Source organism: Spea bombifrons, chromosome 2, assembly GCF_027358695.1.
Source record: "Spea bombifrons isolate aSpeBom1 chromosome 2, aSpeBom1.2.pri, whole genome shotgun sequence".
NCBI lineage: Eukaryota > Metazoa > Chordata > Amphibia > Anura > Pelobatidae > Spea > Spea bombifrons.
This window is the reverse complement of record NC_071088.1, coordinates 7,526,101-7,554,060: the sequence shown is the minus strand read 5'-3', so window position 1 is coordinate 7,554,060 and position 27,960 is coordinate 7,526,101. Positions and strand designations below refer to the sequence as shown.

The 27,960-nt window shown below is 39.0% G+C and overlaps 1 protein-coding gene across 2 annotated transcripts in view; it reads right to left on the bottom strand.

The window, feature by feature from the left end:
- ERG (ETS transcription factor ERG) overlaps window positions 1-27,960 on the bottom strand; it is a 94,773-nt gene that overhangs the window by 31,229 nt on the left and 35,584 nt on the right. Inside the window, exon 1 of one of the 2 annotated variants that reach the window (XM_053456220.1) lies at window positions 9,297-9,429. The exons of the other annotated variant lie outside the window; for it this stretch is intronic. Coding sequence (XP_053312195.1) covers window positions 9,297-9,314 — 18 coding nt within the window. The 5' untranslated portion in view covers window positions 9,315-9,429. Of the gene's footprint in view, window positions 1-9,296; window positions 9,430-27,960 lie in introns of those variants that run through there. 2 annotated transcript variants of the gene reach the window in all.

Below are 27,960 nucleotides of genomic sequence, written 5' to 3'. Positions count from 1 at the left end.
AGTGATAAAGGGCCATTGGAACCCAGGAGTGATGGGAGTGATAAAGGGCCATTGGAACACAGGAGTGATGGGAGTGATAAAGAGCCTCTATGAAGAGATTCCATTAAAAATCAGCAATTTTCTGATCCATTTCATGTTATTTTAATGGACATTTTCTATCAAAAACAAGTGACCCTAAACCTTTAAACGGTAGTGTGTATAATATATATATATATATATTTGTGTGTGTGTATATATATATATATATATGCAGCAGGGCCTCCCAGGCACCTCGGGCCCTAGGCAGATGCCTAGGTTGCCTTTTAGTACAAAATGAGAAAAGAGCAGCTGTCGGAGGAAACAGCGTAAACGTGGAGCCGTCACTAGGGACATCCCTGTCCTGTTTAAAGTACTAACCGATAGGGGAAGCTTCCAGGTTCTCTTCCTTTACTAGCGAGCAAACGAATGCGGGCGGGGATGCCAGTCACGTTACGGTGCTAGAAAAGTCAGGGCCGGCACTGGGTTTGCTCACTACATCCCCGTTGAATATGTGCGCAGAGATCAGGAACTACAAAGTATCTTTTTTTTTTTTAGGTAAAGTGGGTATTCTTCCAGGATTATGCTGTGATTTATTAGTGTGACAGGTAGTGACTTTATTACATTATTACCTATTGCTTCAGCATAATCCAGGAAGCACATGGAGAACTCATGGCGGAGTCTGCAGGAAGAGAGCTTAAAGGTGCGTCGGTTCTACTGACAATGCAGGAAACACTAGGATTCCGTTTTTGTGGGACGATACTCGCGCCGCCCATGGTGTCCAGGAAAAGACCCTATGGAATGTGAATAGCCTGCGAGATATTATAGTCACAAGGATACTCGTCTGACTACCGTTTCACAACTTTAACCCCTTAATGACAAAGCCCACACATGTACGCATTGTTTTCAATGGGTTTAGGGGCCGCCCATCGTCCTTAAGGGGTTAAAACACTCACGTCACAGACTGACCGAGATCCGGTTTATTCATTACTACACCGTGCTTCATCATTAAATGTGTTTTCCACAGACAAAACATTAAACACCCTCTCTAGTAAGTTACATGAATAGCTGACTCAATTTATTCTTATTCACGGTTTAATCACATAAAAATAAACTTTTTTTCAGTTTCTATGGCAACAGCCTATCAGCGTCTGCTTTTATGTCAGGTGACAATTGTTAATGGCAAAAATGACACGATTAAGCAGTCAATGGCGGACGCCATTGTCTACCACCATCCCGTGACACCTTAATTCCACACATTCTGTTAATAAAAGTAGTTTGACTAGCTTATTCTGTCTACTCAAAAACATTAGAACCCTCCCCAAAAATTCTTTAAACACAGAAACCGAAATTTTTTTTAAATTTTAATTATAAAAATAAATATGTTTTGATGAGTTGGAAAGTTTTTCTTCCATTCATTAACATTTCTTAAGCATTATCTACGCACTTTATGCTCAAGGTATTCATAAATCCCAATTATATTATATATGTTATATTTTATATTATATAAAAGCCAAATTTTAAATGGGAGCAAAATCTGACCTCAGATGTAACGATCAATTGATCTGTGATCAATCTATCTTTTCTACAATGGGTTAAAATCCCAGGGTCACAGTGTTTCAGCTACATAACTGGGTGCTTTATCATATTAAGTATAGATAGAAGTATAGTTGCACCTATACTTTCCAACTTAATTCAGTGGTCAAAACTTGAATTTGATGCCCGGAGCCCTATATATATATATATATTAGCAAAGTCACATATGAGCTTCGTGTCCTAACATAGTCTGGAGCTAGAATCTTTCGGTCTATACTGATCTAACACAGAATACGAATCCATGGAAACCCCCCAATACCTAGTGAGACACAGCTAACGCGAAATATTTGGGGCTGTTTATTGTATTTATTATATGGCCGTGTAACTCGGAAATGATTCTTGGAACTCTTTGGAAACAGTCAGCCAAAAGAAAAATGACCCGAATAGCTGCCGTGTTCCACTGTTAGGAACGAGTTTGGTTTCTATGATTTATAAGAGGTTATGAGGGTCTTGTCGCATTGACTAAAAGATAACTTTTTCTTGGAAACCACTCAAACTTCTGGCCGTACGAGATAAAGAAGTCTGTGCAATGAACCGACCCTATCGGTGCTGCGTACCAAACCAACGCTATTCCCTTCATTACCCCACGATGTTTAAACAATTTTTAAATTTTTTTTTTATCTAAAAAAAGAGATTCACCCAATCTGGATTGATAAGATTATCCTAAATCTAAGGAGTGATTAAGGTTTGAGTTTTTAAAAGAGGGAAAAAAAACAGGCCGAATGGTTCAAATTTTATGTTTCTTTAAGATCATTCTTGGTTCATCTTTGATGGCGGATCATATACCCTAAAATAATACAACTTGATGTCGTTATCCAATATCACGGACAGGTCTTACTACCACCTAAACAATTTTTTAACCCTCATTATCTAGTAAGCCAAACGAATGGCTACAGGACAAAAACTCCACATAGTCCGCCATTTTTTATTACCAGGTAGAAAGGTTTTGTAGGTAGGTATTATTGTATGGTTCCTCAACACACTGTCCTTTCCATTAATCAGTGGCTTGACCCAATCCAAGAGTTAACTCCTCCTTTTTTTGCCCAAAAATGACCTTTTACATCCTTTAAAAACTTAGTTTCAGGTCCAATAAAGATCCCCTACCACGAAAATGCTCTTTTCTATCAAAAAAAGCCCTCCATAACATGGACATAATGAAATCATAGTAGAACTTATATATGTGATGGTGGAAATTTCAGCTAGGATATAGTCTGAGTGATGGTACCTTTAAAGCAAATCGTGAACATGATACAATTTGACAGGAAGTTGCTATTGAAAGAACTTCCTGTATTGCTCCTCGCTGATTTGGCTAGTTATCTGCATGGGAAATTAGCAGAGGAAGTATCTGTCTACAGACTTTTTATCATTAAGGTTGTGCTGTGACAGCATTTTGCGAGATCAAGGTAGCAAACACACCATGTCTTACATAACTGCGTAAATAAAAAGGGGACGTGATGATCGTTGGGCGGAAGACGAGACGCAACATTCTATTAAATTAATGCACAGAGATCGCCATGGTTTTCAAGGAAAAATATGATACTTTGTTACGGCTAAAATAATTCAATGAAATCACCGATTTTAGTTTACGGTTCCATTTTATTGTTTTTCACCCCATTTTGACACATCGTTATGCAGAGAGATTGGAGAAATCATGGAGGTGACTTCTGGTTTTGGTCTAGGTGTCTCAATGTTTTTGGTTTTGGGGTTCATTGTACTAATGTGAAAATGACAGTCCGGTTGGACTTATGACGTGATTTATAAGTAAGGCTTCTGTCAGGTTCGACGCGTACCCTGGGCAGGTTAGGCCCATATAGGTAATGGTAGGGATGAGAAGCGGATTTCGGCTGTTTGATGGACATCTGTTCTATTATATAATAAATAACCACGGCCTAGTGGTATAATATTATCAAATACAAGAAATGACCCCCCAGGGCTTACCAATGTGAGCTATACTGGTTTGGTATAACGGTTTGTCTTATTAGAAGCAAAATATTGATCTGGGGGAACTACACAGCCAAAAAAGGCCCTAAGCCAGGGGTGTCCAACCTGCGGCCCTCCAGCTGCTGCAGGACTATAGCTCCCATAATGCTCTTTCAGCTAAGGGGCTGGCTGAGGAGGATGGTAGATGTAGTCCTACAGCAGCTGGAGGGCCGCAGTTTGGACGCCCCTGCCCTAAGCCGTGTACAATTTAGAGCCCCCAAGCTTGACTTCATACACAATTCAGGGGCTGGGGCCGACATGCATGACTTATTATGATGGCAGCAGCCCATTTTATCAGGAGCCTTAGGAAGTAGCCTAGGCTGCCTTGTGGTACAATGTACCGCATTAATGGTGTCCATAGAAGGCTTTAAATTCTTTGAGAGTCTCATTTGGTAGAACTTTCAGGTAGTGGCGAGCGAAGCGATATATAACCATATAGTGTGACGGAATCCCCAATATTTATCCCTCAGATAGGTGTTTTCTGAATGGTATTCACTGGGCATATACTGAATTCTTGCTTTGTTTTGTATTGTGGATAAAATGCCTATGGTTGCAGCCCGGTAGAACAAAATGTAGCAGTTGAAAGTAACTACATTAATTTTATTATAAAGTGAATCATTTCTGCAGAAATTCCATTATTGTCATTCTATAACTCTGCGTACTTCTGCTCTGGACTTAAAGAACATAAAGATTTCAAAAGTCTTGAAACCTTAATATTAAAAACCTACCAGTCAATAATTTAGAGACATTTCCACTAAAAACATTAAAGCGTGTCTCGAGGAGAAAAGCAGGCACTGCGGCTTCTCCCTGTAGCCCCTTTTTTGTAATGTAGCTAATATATGCATATATACAGTATATATATTAATATATATATATATAATGATATATATATATATAATTATATATGTTTTTTTACTGTGCACATAAGACAATGCAGATCAGTAGGAAAGACATTTTTAGCGGTAACGGACTCCCATTTATCTTGTTGGATAAGTGAAGTGTTTCTTTCACTTTCTCTGCGGTTAGAACGGAGTGTGTCAGTTGCAGCACTTTACAAATAGCCATCAGTCACAGAAGCGAAACGTAACAAAGCTTTGTAATTACCGCGAAACCTCAAAATGTCACTTTGACACATATGAGTTAGCACTTTGGGAGCGAACCATCTGCCGAGCAGAGAGAGAGAAGCGGTTTGCATCATAATGTTCTGTTCTTACTCGCCGCAAGCCCTTAAAACAGATATATTTTTTAAAAAAAAGGTAAAGAAACGTTTAAAGGAAGATGTCAATTTTAACATTTTTTGAAAAGTTACAAAACCCAAACAAATAACTGTATAATTAGCCAATTTCAAACCAAAACTTTGTGCTATTGATATTTGTCATGTGACACAAAAGTAGGCACTAATAGGTTGTTGCCATATAAACAAAAAAAGGGTCTCAAAAGTTTGAGTTATTTCTATGATTTATGGCTTATTTGGAGTAAATTCTTTGGATCTTCTAGATCATTTTTTTGCTGCTGAAGCTGTGGGACGTTCATGCTATTTATTGTTTTATTTAAATATTTAAATTCTACAAATTCTTTTATGGGACTGAATTTCATATGAGATGGAAATGGGCCATTTTTTGCCACAGGGGGGAGGTTTACCAGTAACGCCACCGAGTCAGACTTACCGTTATTGACCACACAGGGCCGGCCCAAGACTTAATGCCGCCTGGGGCGAAGTTTAAAATGCCATACCCCCCCCCCCGCCGACACCCCTCTCTCTCTCCTCCGCTTCAAAAAAAAAGCGCTTGGGGCGGCAAAGTGCCGCCCCTTCTAAAGTGCCGCCTGGGGCAATTGCCCCAGTCGGCTCCATTGTAGGGCCGGCCCTGTGACCACATTTACCTATTTTGATGAAACCTCCACCATTTCTGAGCTTGCCCGTCACGGTTCTTGCTTACGTCCCACTTATGAACCTCTCTTTTCATGCTAATGGTACTTGTCAACGGGTACTTGTAATGCAACGTAACCCCTACCTTTTTTTTGTTAAAGAAATCCCTGATCCAGTGCTTTCTTGAGTACCTAATGTTCCTGTCAACAAAGCAAAACCCAAATCTTTATGGTTCCTGTACTAGATCATCCGACTGATGCAGCAAAAAATGCGCAAACTTTCCTGTTGAAACATTTTGTGGCTTCACAAGGTCATGATGGCATCACACAACTTCCTAACAATCGTTAGACAATCATAGAACGGCAACGCCGAACATGGTTACATAGGATAATATTAGAAATGGCAAAATGAGTTAAGTTTGTTGATAATAATAGATAATAATAGTGTGTGGGTCTGTTTAATGTACACTGTATATCTGATGGCAATTAATGATTGATTTAGATTTTTTACAAAACAAGAGGACTGGGTGATTACCCCATCTTTTAGAACTATAAGATAAATTTGAGATCTGGGATTGCCGTTCTGAATGTTTTCATTCTGTTATGGCAATGGATGTTCCATTTTATCTTCTGCATTAGATTGTCATTATGTTTCTGATTGTTTTATATTCTACTTACTAGTTTGTAAATAAATGCAGTATGTCCTCCACTCATATTGGCGCCCTTGGTAGATATGAGCAAAGAATGCTGTTAAAAATGGTCTTTATTGTTTAAATACACAAAAATTACTCTGCTCTCATGGATATCAAACTATTACAAACACAATTCAGGTTTATCCAAAAAAAAGTTAAATATATGTGTGGCACAATTATTGGCACCCCTATGAATTCATGAGAAAAATATATTCCCAGTAATATTTTACATTTTTTAGTACACCTGGGTGACTAGGAACAGGAAATTGTTCAACCTTGACTTCCTGTTTCACGGGGGAATAAATATTAGGTAACACATAGGCCAAATTCCCTTAGTCATTCATCACAATGGGTAAGACCAAGCAATATGGCGGGGATGTGCGGCGAAAGGTTATAGAGCTTCACATAATGAGAAGAGGCTATAAGAAAATAGCAAAAGCATTGAAAATCAGGGCAATAATTAAGAAATGTTATGAATTAACCTGGAAGACGACGTGTGTCTCGATGCACTGTGAAGAGGATGGTTTGAGTGGCCAAAAAATACCCAAGGATCACAGCTGAAGTTAATTGGGGTCAAATAATCTCCAAAACTATAATCTGACGTCACCCAGATCACCAGAAGTTGCTTGGTTTCAAAAGAGAAATGGACAATGATCCAAAAATCTAATTCGACATAAAAATGGTTTACTGACCATGAAATCAACATCCTACCACGGCCGTCCCAGTCCCTTGACTTGAACCCCATAGAAAACCTGTTGGGTCCACCAGCATCGACGCCGAGATTTGAAGGATCTGGAGAGGAATAGATCCTTTGCCACTTATTCTCAAATCTCAACAGGCATTATAGGAGAAGACTAAGCGCTGTTATCTTGGCAAAGGGGGTAGCATAGAGTATTGACTAAAAGGGGGCCGACAATTGTGCCGCACATATATTTCACACTTTTTTGGATAAACCTGTGTTGTGTTTGTAATTATTTTTTGAGTATTTTTTGACGGTTAAACAATAAAGGCAGTTTTTCACAGCCTTCTTTGCTCATATTTACCAAGGGTGCCAATATTTGTGGAGGAGACTGTATGACTTGACAAATGTTTCTGAACACTACATCAGTTATGGAATGGTCAGAAAAGCAGCGTACATTTATTTTAGTTTAGAAACACAGACACAGCATACACTATGGTCCCCAATGCAACAATGTAATGCACTCATGCTGGTGAAATTATTTAATTCTAAAATGTAATACCACCTTATAATTGATTTTTGGTTTATATATGTATAAATAAAAAGTGACTGATTCTCTCCCATAAAAAGAACTAAAAAGCAAACTGAAAACAAGGCTTATTGTGGATAAAATTAGAGAACAGAGTTTGTGCTCTTAAGACATAACTTTCTTTTAACCACAAATAATGAAATATCTTATCAAGCCAGGCCAGGCTTTCCAAAGAAGATATAAATATTATGTTTACTGAAGTCATTGTTCTTGACAAGTATGCTTTCCACGGCCAAAATGAATTGTCTGTCTTCTTTAATTCAACAACTATATATATTTGTCTTTTGAGTATATTTAGATTTAACCCTTTAACACCTCACTGCACTAAAACAGTCAAACATTGGGGAAAAAAAAGCATAGTTCATTCGACTTATTACATGATTTCTTGAAATCATATAAATATGTTTGCCGTATTTCAAAATTTAGGGTACTTTTTGCCGCTTTGGGATGTTTTGAGCCATGTTAGAGATTGATTGTATTTATTACTCTTACTATTTTATTAAAAAGTACAATTTTGTGATTAATGAAATAACTCAATAGCATTACCCACTTTATCGGGAAACAAAATGCATGTGTTGTATTCACTAAACGATGAGTTTGGTGAATTGAAACATTATACATTGTAAATAGCATAACATATAGTTTGTTCAATGAGCTCTCATCATATGAATTATACATTATGCAGTACTAGCTCATCGCTTCTTACTGGAGCTGCTCCCCCGTGTTGATCTATCTATGTACACCATTCACTGACACACACATACACATTACATTTTTATAATCATTTTCAACATCACATGCCATTTGGATAACAAGTACAAAAACCTAAACAAATGACGTTTCCATCAGCAATCATACTGTCGCGTGTATAAGACATTTAATATTATTACTTAATGAGTAACAATGTTGATATTTATAGTTGAGAAGACCAATAACCTTACAAGGACCAAGATTATCTTAGACACTTTGGAACCTACCACCCGGTAAAAAATATCCATGATACGCACTGAAGTTCACAATAAGTACCCGGTCTTCTTGCTTTACTCACCACAAAGAAAACCGGAAGGATTATTTAATAATTTAATAAAAAAAGAGAGCTTCTACTAATATTAAAAGGAGTTTGTACAGAAGCTCCATACAAATACAAGCCAAATACATTCCTCCTGATGAAGAGAAGACTCTACTTCTTACTGGACCTTAGTAGATCTCTCAACTTTGAGACACAAAGGTCCTAAGTATTCCAAGCTGAATCAGCCCAAATACAATCATAGGGGTTTAAAAAAAAATGTATATTTTACGCACACAATTAAGTTAAAACATCATATTTTAGACTATAAAATCACAAAGGTTTGTTAGTACTGCAAGAAACTTAACAAACCAGGAAAAAGGAAAGCACAAGTATTCTAAACAGGCTTTTAGAACAATCTCCATCTTCGGAAAAGTCAAACTTGATAATGTGATGTTAAAAAAATAATGAAAAAGTCTCCAACCCGAACGACCCAAGATAGCAAAATATACAACACGACGTCTTACGGTTTGCATGGTCTTATGAACCCAAAAAGAATAAAAGTCAAAAAGTGCCAAAAAAAGAAAATAGACAAAAAGTTTCAGTGAGGGTCCTCGACATGAAAGACGGAATTTGGAATAAATACGTGTTTTTTGCAGAGATTCATGGTTTTTAAAGCTTGCGGATGGTCGGGATAGGAAAAAGGAAATTTACTAACCAGGCAGAGGAAATCTTGTTGCCTGCTATTGTGGCGGAGGGGGGGGTGTAGCCCGATTCAAACCCTCGATTAAAAAAAGTCCAATAAAAGAACCCAAAGAGAATGTATCGGTTGGACGACAGACCGTTATCGATTTATAAAAAATGCTAACTTACCTTGATGGTGCTTGCCATCTTTCCGAACAGGTTTACGGATTGTTAATTATTTGGTAATATAATAATTATTGACTCGCGGTGACCAGAAAGTAGATTTGATCGAGTTGTTTGAAGCGGATGAGATTGTGCTAACTGTGGGAAATGAAGTCAGCCAAATACAGGAAGAGACTTCTATTGGTCCTGGCTGTAGGAGCTTGAAGAAACAGGATATTTGGGAGCACCGAGATAAGAGAGCTTAAAAACAATGATGTTTTTCTTGATGATACGTGCTAGGAGATATTTTTTTTTATTTTTTTTTCGAGTGTCAAATGCCCATGTCTGCTTGGGCAGGTGTTACCGAATGTAAAGTACAAATGATATGCGAGTCCAAGCAGGATACAGATGTTGGAACAGCAGGCCAAGTTCTGTCTGAGTTCATTGTAAGATGTCCCTTGGGAATACCAATTTGATTTGTGCATGTCAGCGGGACATTTTAAATATTATTGTGGCGCGTCACTGTAATGGCTATCGATTATAAAGAAATGATGGCGTCCAGAAGTATCTATCAGCTGCCGCCCGAGCTGTGGTTGAACATCTCCCGGGATTCCCAGCAACATCTGGAAGACCAAAAGTTGTCTGGATCAACAATCATGGCGGTAGAATGTTGTCAACTAATCAGAGGTTGCTTATTCTTACATAGGAAGAAGGAAGTTTTGATAACAAATGTGACCCTGTGCATAAGCATCTGCATTATTTTTTGGTTGGGTATAGGAAGAGTTAGGTGGCGCATGGATGAGGATAACAGTTGGATGGGGCTCACATAACCTACTCATACCAATGGTTGGGCGTCAGTAGAATGTGGTGGAATGTTGGTGGTGGTAACATTTTACCATGATGATAAAAAATGTACCTTTCCTACTTTTTAGGAAAAAATGCTTGATACTTGATTAGTTTCTTTGTGCTTGTCAACCAACCAAATGGCACCTACCAAAAAAGAACATGATTTTTTATGTGGGCTGAGCATAATATTAGGAATATTGCATGGCTGACATCCTAGGATAGAAGATCCTTTGTCGAAACCCTATAACCATTATACGTTTTCACTGTTTTATAGGTGCTGTCAGTTATTACATGGCGTCCAAGGATACAACACCCATTATAAAGTAATATTATTAAACCCCACTGACATACAATGTGATATCTGCCGCACCTTCTCAGCGTACCAAGAGCCTTTGCGATTATAGTATCAGCACTGAGTCCGCATGGGCCTTGTTAGCGCTTAACCCTGCCAAATGGCAACCTTGTCAAGAAATTTCTGGGGGGCAACCTTGATGCAGAACCCCACAAATCTGTATCTAACTCTGTGGTTGGTCCACTGAAAGTTCTAGAAGAAAATTAACCCAGTCTTTAGGGAGGATGACTACCACTGTATGAGTGAAAACATTAAAAACATTGCTCCTAATACTGAAACTTTTATTCTAAATATTAAAATAAACACGGGCGTAATTGAAAAGAAGCATAGGCGTTAAAAAAACTGAATAGACAAAAAAGACAATACAATCGCTTTTTTTTGGGAGACTGAGGAGGTCTTAACCGCATACTTCTCACTCCTGAGTCTTCCATTCCATCTGAAGAAGAAATCCCCGAGGCTCTAAAGTTTGTCATCTTTTTTTTTTCTATTTGGCCAAATAAAAAGGTATCAACTGCAGCTAAAGACTCCGTGTAGTTGTTCTCCCCTTGAAAGAACGAACTGAAATTCCATTAGAACCAACGTATGTTCCTCATTAAGCATTCCAATGTTGCCATGTTGCCTCTGTATATGGCAACATGCTATGTGATAAAAAGAGATGGTGGTAGAGGCTATTTATCATTTTTGGATTGTGGGCTTGAAAAAGCAATTATAAGAAGTTCTAATTTCAAAAGTAACATCACTAGAAGACCTATAGAATGTATCGAAGTCCCTACAAAGAAGCTACATATCACTATACTAAGAAATGGGAAGAACTCGTAAGTTGTATTAGATAGAAAACAAATAGGATAGGGTTCCTTTAAGAGGCTATACAGTTTCTGCAGAACAGTATCACGTCCATTAACCCCTTAATGACAAAGCCCGTACATGTACGGCTCAAAATGCATTGGTTTCAATGGGTTTAGGGACCGCCCATTGTCCTTAAGGGGTTAAAGAGAAACACACATACATTCCATGGGCTTTGCTCGTACATGGGATCTGTTACACCAGTAATGGATATTACGTTACATTTTACCCATAACCCAATGGCAAATTCGCACGCTAATAGTTACGAGGTTATTACTAATTGATTAAATTATAGATAAATAATAATAATTAATATTATTGTGTTATACTGCGCGGATATTAAAGCACCAGCTGAGTTTATCTGTTCACACAGGCAGGCAATTGGATTAATTGTGTTACATAAGATACGTGCGGTTAGAAACTATTCTTGCATTAATTTACAGCCTTTATCTATAGGATTTAAATAGCAAGTCAAAGGATGTGCACTCAGAGGACACATCCTGTCATCTGGGCTCGGGACCGAGTGGGGTTAGATAACGTAGTATTGTTTTGTCATTGTTTCCTTACAAATATAACAAATTGTATTTAGACTTTAAGGCTTAGACAGTGACTATTACGGCCCTGGGAAAGGCAGAACGGACAATGACGGTAATAATCGAATAATGACTCAAATATTCAGGATTAAAAGAATTATCTGTATATCTGTACGTGTGATGTTCTAAAAATATCAAATTACTATTTTTTGGGTATATTTTATAAGAATTGAGGAAGATTTATTAGCTGTGTACCCCATGCGCCACTATTAAAGGGACACTCGAGTATCCGGGGAGCCCCTAAAACAAATAATGTGTATGAAAATACCTTGAAAGTGTACTTATCTCAGGGGAAGCTGCAACTTCAGAGCTGCAGATTCCCATCCCCTCCATGTCCCTATGTTTCAGTGGCAGGAAAGCAATCAAGGAGAGCTCTTGCCGCACATGTGCAATGGGGGGTCTCAACAGACCCCTGTCCGCAGCTTTTAGAGAGTATAGCGCATGAAAGGAGATGCTTTACATGTGTAACATCTTGTAACATGTGTGTCATCTTTGCTATTTTAATATTCTTTGTATCGTTCCAATTGTAGTATAAATACAGACATGCATTTTAAGCATCTTTATTCCGACATTGGATGCGTATCCATCGTAATCAGGGCTGGGGGGAGTAAAGCGGCCCTCCTGCATGCCGTTAGCAACGTTTTTACGTCTTTGACCATTGGGAGTCTTCAGAATTCCATGCACGTCACACTAACACAAAAAAACGTATAATAAAGAAATAAATATAATAACAAAAACAAACAGGGCGGCCCAACCAGTTCATTCTTTAGGACTCCATACATACCGCACAAAGACAATTACAAGTTCAACAACACTAGAGGGCGCTATATACTTGAGACATTTTTATAGAATCGCACGACGACGTCTGGGGAACAGATAGATATATAAGCGTTCTCAGCGATCTGGATGCAGATGTTACCTGAGCAGTGGCAGATTATTCCTGCAAAATTATCAACGTATCTTTCGCTAAATCACTCTTTTTTGGAGTGTTTTATCTTTCTGCCAAATCCCAATTAAGAAGAGCTTTCTTTAATCCAGAGCCTAACCAGAGCCAGGACTATAGAATCCGTACGTTTGCAGATGCCCCCTGATAATGTAACCAGGATGGCGGAGTTCTTATCAAAGATTTTTCTCCCATATTGAACAAAGCTGTTCGTCGCAAAGTATGGAATTTATTAATGTGTTTTCTGAGTTTGGACAGTTTATAGCGGCGTGCTCCCAGCATGACTCCATCTGCATAGCATCCTCCTAGCGGTCTTTCCAAATGTTCGTTCTAGATGTGTGGTTCCAAACCTTATCCTCGGTGAACTCCACATCGCTCTCTGGGGATAACCCACTAAGGACATCAATCAAACGTCAAAGGTTCCCTCAAGGGTCTAATCAATCAACGAATGACCAGGGCAACATAACGTGGGCTCGAGAGCAAGAACCTGGCTACACATCATCTACGTTCCCTCTTTATTTACATTTAGTATCAAATTTTACTAAGTGAACAATTATCCCCTTGAGTTTGAGGGGAACGGGGGTCATCACAGCCGTAACACCAGAGGTGTCAAGAGTGCCAATCTTGTAGAAGCAAGTACTTTACCCCTAGATTGTGTTTCTTTAGTATAATTATGGCATATAACCCCTTGCTATATGTTCCTATCCTGAAATATCCTCTGTACTTAATGGGTTTTACATGTTATATATACAATTATATATTAGATACATTTACAAAAGAGGGCTTTCAAGGAAAATATTTAGTTTCATATTATTTTGTTTGATATACAGAGCGAAAATTTATTTTACCGTTCCTTTTTTTTGCCTTTTAGGATATAAAAAGAATAAATGTGTAAAATTGATATTGAAAATGTAATACAGTAGTTTAAACGATTGTATAGTATTGGGCAGTTGACACTGTAGCCCATGTCTATGCAATATCCTTTATCAATATAATAATCAATACAAGTTAAATAAATCAATATAGTAACTTAATTTATCAGGAAGCAAGGATTTATACAGTTTTTGAAGTTTATGAGGAGCAAGTAAAAAAAACTAAAAGATACACCTGGAGATTGAAAGAAAAAAAAACCCTGAGTAGGCAATATAAAAGGGAACGTATACTAAGTCATATAAAAAAACAAATACAATAAATAAAGAGTAGGCAGTAAGAGTCATTTTAGATTATAATAAGGTAGGTCAGGTTAAATATTGGGTTTTTCTAGAAAAAAAACAATACAGCAAACTAAAGAAAAACCTTTTAAATGAAGCACTAGTGTAACTATAAAGGGCACATACTTTGTCTGTCCTAAGAAGTGTTAAGAGCCACAAAGAAACATGTTTTTTTTGTTGTTTTTTTTTTTAAATGCAAATAATATGTGATCCAATTCTGGGAGGAATTACATTTTAATGGCTTTATAGGCAAGTGAGTTGAACATAGTTTCTGTGAACATTTTTTTTTATATACTACGCAAGGTTGGTGTGCATTGAAAGGGTATGACAAAACTAGAATTAAAAGACTAAGACAAACTGATACACTAGGTAAAGAGAAATCCTGGATGCAAGCTTACAATACTGAAGACTGTATATTGGTGACACAAATGGATTAATTTTTTGGGATTAAATAGGGATTTGCTGGGACATTGTTTTGAAAGCCTATCGATATTGGTCATAGCGCTGGCCACTCCACTGTTACATATAATGAAATGTTAGAGGATCCTTTGTACAGCGATGCAGATTATGATGGCGATATATAAAACAATAAATAATAATAATTGATGCCTATATGTTACATCAGGTGCCTCGTGTGGTCATACCTGGAACTGCAGGTAGCAGAATCCTAATTTCTTCTGTGGGTCAGCACATGTATGTAAATCAGAGAAGCACGGGTGCAAGCAGACTGACACACGCCCCAAAACAAGCTTATAACACACCAGAGGGCATTCACACATTTTGATTTAATCACATTTGTCATTGTCTTATGCTGTTCCTAATTCGTTACAAAGCCTTACATATCCCCCCAGGCACCGTGATCATACAGACTGTCGCCAAATGTGCCAGTGTATAGAAAATTAGAATTTAACAAGAATACGCTTCACAACATTGTCAGGTTTCTTTGATTTAGAATCGGATTTTAACTCCCAAATCGAGGGGCGTAACTAAACCTCAGGGCCCTGGTGCGAGAATCTGTTAAGGGCCCCCCCACCCCCAACCCATCTATCCCTTTCTCACGATCTCCCCTCTCCCTCCCTAACCCCCCTTCTCACAGTCTCCCTTCTGCCTCCCTACCCCCTTTCTCACAGTCTCCCCTCTCCCTCCCTACCCCCTTTCTCACAATCTCCCCTCTCCCTCCCTACCCCCTTCTCACAGTCTCCCCTCTCCCTCCCTACCCCCCCTTCTCACAGTCTCCCCTCTCCCTCCCTACCCCCTTTCTCACAATCTCCCCTCTCCCTCCCTACCCCCCCTCTCACGATCTACCCTCTCCCTCCCTACCCCCCTTCTCACAATCTACCCTCTCCCTCCCTACCCCCCCTTCTCACAATCTACCCTCTCGCTCCCCACCCCCCTTCTCACGATCTACCCACTCCCTCCCTACCCCCCCTTTGTAGGTCACTTACCGTCAACTCCTGTGTTGGGAGCGTGAGGCATTTGTCTCGGGTGCCGGCGCTTCACTGCTGAGCGCCGGCATATGACGTCAGCGCCGGCACCCGAGACAAACGCCTCACGCTCCCAACACTGCACTCTGGGCAGCGCTGAGGCAGGCGGCGGCGGCAGCAGCAGCGGCAGCAGCAGCGGCAGCGGCAGCGGCGGGGAGCAGAGGCATCCTGGATTTCTGTCAGTCAGGGGGGCCCAAGAGTTGCCGAGCGGTCGTTTTCAGCAACCGCTCGGCACCCCTTGGGCCCCCCTGACTGGCAGAACTCCAGGGCCCGGTCGCAGTCGCGACCCCTGCGACCCCGGCAGTTCCGCCACTGCCCAAATCAATTTTTCTATTTCTATTATAATTATTTTTGTCAAATTAAGCGCTCTTTAAAAAAATAAATCTTTAAGCTATTATGTGTGTGCCAGAAACAGAAACGAAAGCTCAGGTTCACTTTAAAAACACCACAGAAAGCAAGATTTTTTTACGCTGTTCTATTTATTTCTTGTGTGACTTTTCCCAGAGTGAGAAGGGGATGGGGGGGGGCACCAGAGGAGTAGTCCGCACAGGGCGCCAGAACACTTAAGGCCGGCTCTGATCGCAGGGGCCATAACCACAACGGGGCCTGCCACTCTAGGGGACCCCAGTACATGTTTGCCCTGAGCAATGTGTGTGCCTAGCCCTGAAAGTAAGTGTCCATTTTTAGTAGCCAACGCTCACTGTAATTTTCCAGTATTTCCTATATTTTTATCAATTGTGCCAGGGAGAATTATAAATAATAAGAAATCCATGACCTTTTTAAATGAAACATGTAGAAATTCTAAAACACAAACAAAATATTTCCCATTACTGACAAAAAAAACCCCCATCTGTACATTAACATCATTCACTTCTAGTAAGAAAATGTGGCAGTGTTGGTTTAGGATTCGCTAAAGTAGCCCCTTATGTTTGATCTTAAGAGCGTTCAAAGTCAGGGATCATTGTAGCCTTCTTAAAATATGTAGGTAACCCGGCACAAAGCTGCCATATTTCTTCTTCATTGGAAAAAACATTTCTAAAGCATGTTTTTCTTCTAAATTACTCATAAGATGCTCCTCTGCCGGTAGTGCCAACTACCATTCAGGGGCATTAAAAGTGATTAGCAATATTGAATGATGGGATACGAATAATAACCATATGCACATGAGTCATAACCAATAAAACATGTTTAATAATAATAATAATAATAAAAATAATAGACTTTCAGAACCCTCTAAAACCAATGCCTCACTCAAAACTGGTTACACCTGGAGTATTTTTCAGCCAGATTCGGGGCTGCCCATTCAAACACTTGGGGCTTCAGTCTCCTTAGCCCCCCCACCCCAGCTACCATCTATTTTTATGGCCTCAATGACATGCTTTCCCTCCCCCCAAAAAAAAGTCTATTGAATTAAAGCAGAAGTCCAAGAAATATCACTCATTATATATAGTTCTTGCTCGAGCCTTCGTAACGATTAGTTAACTCATAGACATAAAACACTTCAACTCGCCCCAACCCTGCAAAATACTTTATATATTAAATCAATTGACACAAAATACACGCAATACTTCTCATGCTGTACATTTAATTTTTTTTATTATTTTTAGAGTTGATAATGTAAGATTGGAAAGTTCTATAGCTTTCTTTTTTTTTTTTGTTTGCGATTACACCGCTGGAGTAACATGGCATTCCCAAGATGTATATATACATAGAAATACACACCGAAGCCGCAAAATACCCGGATATGAACACAACCTGCGCACATAAATACCATACCTGGGAACACTCCGGGTTTGACCCAGAGCCCCCCCCCCCAAAGATCTGCTTCCCCGGCTCTCTGGGTAAATTACTTCATTCCCTGGGCATAGTAGGAGTGTTTAGCTTCACCCACTCTCCACTCAGTTCTTTTTTTTTTAATAGAAACACATTTTAGATTAATGTTTTCTATAAAAAAAACAACTATTTACAGCACAATACTTCAAAGTAGAAAAAAAAAAAGATCAGAAACAAGTGTTATATAATATATTTTACTGGATATGTCCCAAAAATGCACACTGAAGATAAGGATCATACGCATAATTTGATCAGAATCCTTCCAAACACACTAAAGGTTTTGAAGATGCTTGCCAGCGGAACATTGTGCCTCAAAGCTATAGCATCAGGGGGAAAAAAAAACACGCATTCAATTTAAATTAATATACTTGGCCAGACAACTTTATTAAAATTCTTCTTTTTTTTTCTCCTGTGATGGTAGCTTGTGGTATGACAGAACGTCTTTTGCAAATTTTGGGATGGTTATTGCCTTTCTGTTGCCTTGGGTGCATCACATGTTTCGTATTAAGCCCGCTGCATTGTGCCATCTTATTAAAACCACATAGGTAACATAGTGGCCCTTAAGACACAGATAAGGGACCGGTAGGGGGAAAGGTCATCTGGAAAAGCCCATTCCCCTTTCAATTTGAAAGTTTTGCTGAACACGTCATCCGTGTCATCTGAAGTTTAGCTTAGGTCACATGGAAATTAAATATGATTGTCGGGACAGCTGGCAAGACGGAGAGTTTATAACCAGAACAATGCCAGTGCCACTAGATATGTGCTTGGTTGCTAGAAGAGGCAAGGGGGTGGTCAGCAGGGCCAGAGTGGTGGTGGCGAGGCGGCTTTGGCACTTTAAGGCCAGCAGCTGCCTGATGCCATAAGTGCGGCTGGCGGCGCGCTGTAGCACCCAATCTGCCACCGGAGCAGGCGAGTGTGTGGCCCACCAGTATGCCAGATGGCCAGTCCAAGCCAGGTGGTCGGATATTTCCAAGGTCAAAGGGCAGGTGGCAATACAAGTAGCCAAAGGTCCATAACCAAGGTCAACCAGGTATCAGGAATGTTCAGAAGAGAGCACAGAGCCAGAACAACCATGCACAGGCTTCTAGGAGAGTAAAGTTTTCGGTATTAACATTACAGAAGCCTTTTACTTTGAAATGTTGTCAGGGGCTAAAGGTGAGCAAGCTGGCGGGTTATGACATGGGCCAAGCCTGGATTGAAACCGATCCCAGGCTTGTTCGTTGAGTTATTTATGAGTTGTGCCTAATGTGCCTACAACAAAAGCAGAGTGCTCCTCTCTACACAAACTAAGAAATTGGCTAAAGCATGGCTCAAACCAAAGTCAGCTTTTACAGTATTATACGAGCTGTAAAAGTACAGACCTCAATCACAGAGGATCTCCCCGGCCAGCCTATGGTCCCCATTGTCTCTGAAGCAGGTGTTTGGCGGGACAGTGCATGAAAATCGAGATAGCCCCCCAAAAAACGGGACAGTTGGGGATTAATTTGAGTGTATTAGCATAAAGGGCTATCCCTGTGATATTACTAGTCAAGTTACATCATTAAAGAACAATAAAGAGTCATACATCATAATACTGCAGATTACCACGTATATGTGCATATTTCAAACATTTTCATTATGTTTCCACATTGCTTGTTTGGTGCATGTTGTAAAATGTAAATTTTAATTAACCAATAATTTACTTTCAATTAGTGCATGAATTCAAATTGTTTCCAGGGTTCAGAAATATCTCTTGCAATCACTAAATAACAATTATAGGTTTTTCAGTCAACTTAAGTCATAATGGTACATTTTAGGCAAACCTTAAACCTTTTCTAGTTGTCATTCTTTTCTTATGTCCGGAAACAAGTGTCACAAAACCCTCCGTAGCAAAAAATAGATATCTGAGGCTTGATTTTTTTGGGCTTGAAAAAAAAATGATTGGTTGTCTCTCGACGCCTTAGAACAAAGATGCTCTTGTGAGCTTTCCAAGAATTTTTTTTTACAGTTAATTGTAGCCTGCAAGCCACCGTTTCTTTTTTTCTTGTTTTGCCACAAATTTTTCCATCATTTGTTTATTTTAAGGGCAGCGCACCTGTGCCTGTAGAAGGTCCCGGATCTCACATAGCAAACTGCTGTCCTTGAGTATAGGCGGTTCTGATGGAAGATTGGGCAACAAAAAGCCCAATTTAAACCAGAAAAGAAAAACATTTTGTGGCTGGGTAGCAACTTTTATTTAGTGGATGCAAAATTACTGCTACATGCAGGACTTCAGAAACCGTCCAAAAACAGCCTTGATTATTTAATTAATTCTGTCCAAATTGCACAGAGGAGTTATAATTCAATCAGATCCAATTCCATATGTTTAATGACAGCCCACCGTGTGATATAACACTTTCTAAAAAATAGATGTGGACAGCGGGATAGCGTTGGCCAACGTTTTTTAAAAAAAGACCTTCATACCATTTAGCACCATTTACAATTTACAAAGTTGTAGAATGGAGCTGTTGACTGCACAAAAACCATTGAGGGCCCTCTTCTGCCATGGACTGCCACCTGGCCATCAATGTTTTTTTGTTCTTAAAGAAAGGGTCTGTAGTGTTCTAGAGTTCTAGCTCCCCCATCCTCTTATTAATCACTGTTAATGATCTTGTAAATGATAATGGGACCGCGGGCAGTCCTTCCTTGGCGTCCTCACACACCGTCTAGTCGTACCTGCCTCTCTCCTTCACACATCACGCTGACTTAGTCGGTGGGAGAACGTGCCCAACCACCATTTAGAATGTTATCTGACTGCTTGCTGGGGAAATGTTGGCTTGACTGTTGAGGGACCCAAAGAAATGGCTGCTGTGGGTTCCTAAAGTAAGCGTGCCGCTGTATTAAAGATGGCCCTGATCTCCAGTACAAAAGTGTGGCAAACTGACCAGATTTTCGGGCTAAAACGTTGCACACTGTCCACTAACGCATAATTATAACGCTTTGATTAAATATAGTCTTAGAAACCGCAGCTTGAGGGACTTTGGTCGTCTATTGATCATTTAATTTTATTCTAAATATCGTCGGTCATCCAGGTGTTTATTATTATTTTATTGTTTTTGAAGATGTAAAGTTACATGAAAGACTTGTAGAGTGTAACAGGGAAACATTTGCAGCGCCCAGTATCAGAGCCTCTGATCGACAAAGTAATTTACAGAAAACCTCAAGCTATATAAATCTAGAAGAGGTGCGCATTGTTGGATATGTTGTTTGGCGGCAAATTCAGGACAGAATAATGAGATCGGGCTCTGGTTTCTCCTTTACACCGTAATCTAATACAGATTGAGTAATTAATATAATAATTTACATATTCTGTGTAATGGTCACAAGTATTCATTTTGCCTACATGTTTTAAAACAAGTCATATTAGTTACTGAAAATGCTAATAACAAAAAGGCGATGTCGGGGGATAATGCCAGAAATAAAAATGCATACTATGACAAAATATTATAGTTAAAAAGATTTAAATTTAGTATATTCTATTTGCTTTTTCTGAATCTTTCCCTACAATAATTATTGTCTTTATATCCTTATGTCCACAAAAAAATACAGTTTTCCTTACATGTCAAAAATATAGAGTGTGAGTGAAAGCTTTTTGCTTCATTTTCGGCATCGTGGTGATCTGGCCTCATTTTCGTGGCTTTGTACGAATCGCCGAATTCTGTAAATTTACAATTCGTACGAGATTGAATGCACAAGTCTAATCTAATATATTAGCAACAGAGAATCTTGTCTGACGTTATCACACATGCAATTATAATAATTTTGCAATTTTATACTCAAATTACCGACCGCTAATTTTTGGCTTTATACAGTAGCATGAAAGTTAGCTTTTCGTAAAACGGGATAACACAAATTTAAAATCCCTCGGTTCACAAAGATTACAGCCGGTCAGATCTGGAGGCTTTCCAAATTGTGTGTGCTTATCATATAATTATAGAAAGCCCTCATAATAACAGACAGACATCGGGAATTGCCTTTTAGCGAAAGCCAAGAAGTTTCACAATCCCTGTTTGTCAGATATGGGCCCAATTATCAGAACTATTTGATAATGTGGACAAAATGTAATTTAAAAAAAAAAAAAATTTTTTTACACACAGTTACTTTTAGGTTGTGTGTTAAAGAACAATATTAAATTATAGAATTTACAGTGTGAGAGAATCCTGATCTAGAAATAGTGTACAACATCTTGAATAGGTTAACGGGCCAAATACCTCGAAAGCCCCACGACTTCTGCACGACTAGGGTAAGATTCCCTAAAGACCGATTCCTAAGGCAACAAAATGTTTGGAGCGGACTCCTTCATATTCTTAATGCTATATCAGCAACAGAAAGTCCGACTACCGTTGACTTCATTCGAAATATCTTCACCTTCTGAAAAGTCATGGTTTTCATGCTGAGCATTACTTGAACCATCGGGTTCAAACATAGACTCTGACAGCCGAGAAGAACCCATCAAGTCGGCCGGTTTTGACTGATGTACCTTGTCTTAGAGTCAGGGTAGCTTTATGCATGGTTAAATTCCATTTAAATAAAATCCTCCATTCTCTTTAAATAGAATCTTCGGGATAACCAGTTGGGATGCTCAGGCTCAGGTTACTTAGAAAGTTCCTGGGTACGGCCTAGGTATCCAGTTCCTGGGTCTTCTACACCACTGTAATTCCCATGGTATTAAGCATCGAGTGCAATGTCCAGGCAACAAAAACACCATATATCTCCCGCACTTCACGCTAGACACCCGGAACTCTGGGCTCGTTAGTCTGCAAAGAGATTCTGATCATGATCTGTGTAGGCATTGTCTGGGATCTACGCTTGAGTTGTATTCTTCTGTATTAACGACTGTACAGCAATTCGTGTGTCCAGACATAACAGAATGAGTCATAGAAATGAAATATCTTTTTTTTTTTTTTTGTAAAACCATTTAATACACAAACTCTGTTCTGTAGTCTGTTTCCTGAATTTGCATGTCTGTTTATACTAATGTGTGAGATATTAAAGCTGGGAAGAACATCTTTAATGGAAACAGTTACCAAACCATATTATATACAAATGCTGTAATGTAGGTCATCAGTGACGGCCCAGCCTGCGAGGGAAGGTGGAAAAAAACATATAATTGGCTAATTAAAAAAAGGGTGTTTTGAGGTTACAGCTATATTAAGAAACTGAGTGAAGACATCTAGTGGGACTCTTCCAAGCAGGGGGTGAAGTAGCAAGGTTCCTTCTCAACAGAAGGCAGGGATCCCGCTCGACTCTAGATACTACCCATCCAGGCCAGAACTGGCCACCAGGCACATGAGCGTAAAATGAAGCCGCCTGTCATATCCAGCCATCAACCACACTTACATCATCGCACCGATAGTTGCCAGTCTGGCCCTGAACCTATCCGTCAAACTTCCACACATCATTCACACTAGAGAAACCTACAATAACACCAGGGATTTATTCTTCAACGTCCAGATTGTGATTTTCTATAATTCCTTAGAGTCTTTAATTAATGCAAAAAAAACGTTGAGTTTTTGGGTCCTTTATGAGCCAAATGCTCATTTTTTATTTTTTTTTGGAGTATCAGCATATTTATTTCATTATCCCAGTACCATTTCACCTAAGTATGAAGTTTATGTTTGGATTATTAGTTAAAGGCCTCAGGGCCCCGGCCAACGCGCAGAAAAAGAATGAATATTGACTTATTTGCGAAGTGATTAGTATAGTTTTCTTTTGCGAATTCCGCCACAGATTTCCATCCAGTGTCTGGAGGATTCAACCCTGCTCAAGAAACGAAACGCCGATGTGTAAATGTGCTCTTAAACAAACTTAAACAGCGCATGGGCCAACTTCAATATATCACCTTTTATGCCACTTGGCTACAAAAAAAAAGTTTCAGAATTTCCATATACTTAAAAGACTTTTTTTGGTATCCTGTTTGAACTAAATGTGCATTACTGGCTGCATGTCAACGCTCATGGAAGTTAATAAATCAGCGAACCCAAACCCTTAAAACGGAGCTAGAAATATTAAAGAAAATTGTTGTCGTGTTTGTTCGCTAAACCAGGTGCTTTTATGCTTCCGGAAATAAATGGGGGGGCACGCCGCTGGTAAAAGTCCACTCACACTCATGTTTATTAAACGTGCCGCGCATGGTTCTGGTCTAAAGCAGGGGTCTTGGATCTAGGAGCCAGTGTTTTTTTATTCAATCGTGTTTTTATTTTTATATATGTGATGCTTTGGTCATATTTCCCTTAAATTCTGTATTTTTAAACAGTGATGAATTATTACATTAAAAGTGTGCTTTAAGCTATCAGTGGACTTGTAATACTGTAAAAAAACATGTAAAATATATTTTCCAAGTAAAGTTAAATATATTTTTTGTTTTTAATAGAATGTTCCAGTGCAATAAACACGAGTAATATGTAATCTGTTCCAATGTCCTGAAGTATTGGAGAATAAAAAGTGATGGAGAACTTTGGCTTCTTAACGGCTATGCCACTTGACAAATTGTTGGAATTATCGTAAAAGCCAAGTTAATATAAATACGTATTATATTTCTGTCCAATGCCTAAAATGTTAAAAGAGCATAATATAATGACAAATACATTGCATATTTTGGAACATTTTTAAATGTGAATAATAATGACTGATAAGATCACAAAACAAGGCAAGAACTCAGCGCACACCCAGCGAATATCATTCAAAAAAACACCTAAGGGAAAAGAAAAAATGTCGGTGCGCTAAGCTAGTCACAGGCTCAAATACTACAAATGTGTAATACGAGGCCTACCAAACAGGTGTAAGCATGCTGCAAGAAACAGTGTATTGGCTGTACAATGTATACAAGAAACAAAAACTGTCTGCGCTTCTTACCCTAATAAAGTTGGCAACAAATATATAAACATAATATAAATGAGAGGTTTTGGTTTTATGAATTGGCCAAAGCATAATTAAGCTCACCCGCCACGTCAAGGCACACTCTCAATAGGGTGAGATCCTACTCTCACCTCCTACATAGTGGGCACACAAAGCAGTTTATACTGCTACCAAACCCTTATTAATGTGTTGGGGGAGGTGCAATTAAACCTCCTCCCTATTAACCCCTGGACAGCAAGCTGCAACCAGACTGATGAGGAGCCAACAACCTCAAATATGTGCAAACAGGGAAAAGAAAAAGTGTCGGTGCGCTAAGCTAGTCACAGGCTCAAATAATACAAATGTGTAATACGAGGCCTACCAAACAGGTGTAAGCATGCTGTAAAAAAACACCTAAGGCAAGGGCGTCCAAACTGTGGCCCTCCAGCTACTGCAGGACTACATCTCCCATACTCCTCTGCCAGCAACTAAGCTGAAAGGGCATTATGGGAGATGTAGTCCTTCAGCAGCTGGAGGGCTGCAGGTTGGACACCCCTGACCTAAGGCATAAATACCAAACCTTAGGGTTAAGCACCCCTCCTGACACACATAGTGGTGGGCGAAGCGAAATATGGCCATATAGTGTGATGGAATCCCAAGTATTTAAGCCTAAAATAGGTGTTTTTTTATCGTATTCGCTGGGCATGCCCTGAAGGCTTCTTTGTGTGTATGCTTTTTATGCTTTTTATGCTTTTTAGGGTGGGTGTTCCCCTATTTTTTTAAAATATATTTTTAAAGATTACCCTACTTCCTGCTGAATTTGTTCGTTTTTACTTATAATTTTATAGCCCTATAACCCCATATTTTGCTTTATATCTCTGCGGTAGGGTTAGGTTCTAGCATCTGGAAAGCAGAACCTTCCGATTAATAGTATATTAAAAATAATAGTAAAAAACAGTACATTCATTGGCATTCATACCAATGGATTCATCAACATTTAAAGTGATTTTTATTTAATCGGCAGAGCAGGTTCCACTTTCAGAACCTTTCAAACATCTGGAATTTTCTTTGGGGAGACGCTATACATATTTTCTGTTTCCTGATCCAGAAACTTTGGGCAAAAATGCACTTGGACTTAGTTGGACAAAATGCCAGAGCTGGAAAACTATAAATATAACGCAAGATTAAAAAAAAATGGCTTTTGATCCTTTTAAATATGTTACTAATGTCTATTGTCTTCTGTTCTTATCCAATCATAGTAAAAAAAACACTTTTGATCAAAGTGATGATGCAAGGAAAGCATCATAATGCAGTTCTTTGCTTTAAATGGGGAAAAAAATCAGGGGCCAGATACTAAATTACGGTAGGAAGGATATTTGGTAAGAAAAATTAGTCCTGGTCTTACTTTTGGACTGTGATACCTCTAAATATGTAAAACCTTCTCCCTTTCCCATTGATGATAACAAGTCATGTGATCATCATTCAAGCCTTCGTCCAATCACGGTAAGGTAATATCTTCCAAACAAGTGCATTGTCGTTACCTGTTCTTCATAAAAAATATCCTCTGTTGTGTCTCTTAGTGAGATTTATGGTTATATATATTTTGCTTCTATATAAATTGAAATTTACACTTTCTTCCTAACTAAATTCAAATTAAAAATGATCTGCCTGAATTACATATGAAAAACAGATCAACCAAAAACCTAAACCCACAGTTAATCTATCCAGGTCAATTATAGACACTTTTAGTGTATTATTTAGCCACATCCACCATGTTTCCATCTGTGTCCTAATTGCAAATGGCAAGATGTGCCGGCAACATGGGTTCCCTGACAGATGATTATTTTTTCTTATAAGGCTAGAACTTTCCGTAGGTCTCAAATTATACCTTTTTATACTTGATCAGGGAGTGGATAAGCGCATCTTGGTCTTACTACCCTTTATAAAGCTTAATTTTGGTCCCCTGGCTCTCGACCTTGCATGGATCCACCTAGCCTGTTCCTCAAAATGTGATCCTAATACTTGGCTTGATACATTGTTGCCGACCTTGCCAATTGTCTCTCTTGCCATAAATTGTTTTTGACAGTGTTTGCTTTAATCTAAGTATTTTTTTTTCCTGCTTTAATTCATGGGAGTCCCTCCAGTTCCTTTATACCCCTAGATACACCAGGGCTAGGGGTATAAAGTCTCTGAAGATCCTTAGAGAGTTGTGCAGCCTCTCAACCCTTGAGGCTACTTCTTGGGGAAATGGTTGGGGTGATGATCTCCTGGGGGGTCCATCCTCCTAGTCCGTAAGACACGGTTAAAAGTTTGACTTTTTCATAGGGGCTGCCAAGCGTGAGAGCGAACTACGTGTAGGATACATGTGGTGAAGAGAAGCATGTGCAGTAGGCAGCTGAATTCAAATTGATGAAAATATCGTGCTTTTAACATGAACCTCTGCACAAAGTTCACCGGAAATTGCCGGTATTGAACTAATTTCACACTTTCATTTAGCGCTAAGCACATACTTTGGCTTTAACATACTCCCACATCTTTTAGTTTTCATTCGTTTTAAGTTAGTCCAGATTTTTGGTCTGAAATCTAACAGATGCTCACTTTTTTTTTTTTTCTTTAAATATGACAATTTCAGTGCATGTCTGCTACACGTGCCATAGAGCGAAGACATACCAGAGATAGAGTGAATATTTGTACGGTGCGACTTTTGGGGTCAAGCTAAGTAAATGAAAGCTCATTTAAAAATAAGTTTGGAAAGAGAAAACATTTAAATATAATATTAGTCTCCGCTCTGTATATTTCTACATAATCAGGCTGAAATCCAGAGTTGTGAAGACAAATAGAAAATATTTATAAAGGCACAAAGTGAAGAGAAAATCAATTAGTATTTTGCTTGGGTGGTGCAGGGGAAAGTTTTTCTTTTTAATATGAATTCTCTAATATGTTTGCTTACTATAAGAACCGGCTAACATTATTATTTTTATTAACAGTTTTTAGTTCTAGCGATATGTATGGGTCATACCCATTTTATGCCTTATAGAACATAAAGCACATAAATGTGAATTTCCAAAATGCCCTCTTCAGCAGACTTATGAACTTTTTTTTTTTAAAAGTAGTTTTTCAAAATGTTTTTAGTATAATTCAGTACAATGTAAGCCATGTATTCTGAAAGTTAGTCCAATGGACTGGTTCCACTTCTAAACATGTATATGAAAAATATGTAGACAAGACCACATCGACTAATGCACCTTCTTCAACACTCACCCTAACCCTCTGTGAAACGTAAGACGACACTTACACCAACTTTTTCCCCAAAAACTGTCTACTGTGGTATGACTGAAGTTACATTTGTTTCAACTAGTTTCTTATTATAAAAACTGACTTAGAATAAGGTTACATGTTTGTTAACCGACCCCTGAGACTGCTCAAGACAGGTACTAGAATACATCATACACCACCCACAGTGACACCTACCCAGTGAACAGAGGACGCCAACCAGAAATGTATATCCAATTAATGATACATTCCCATCAACACTCAACTGGAGATAATGCTGAGTACCACTGCAAAGCCTCTACTCAACCCTATCCTCAGCGATCCTGCCCAAACCTTTCAAAGCACCGGTAAAACACCCTGGATGGAGGAACTTGGGAAAACCCTCTGCTTCTTGCTACTATCTCATTATCTGCTGCCATAATGGTAAAAATATCTCCAACCCAGGGCTGCACAAGTCT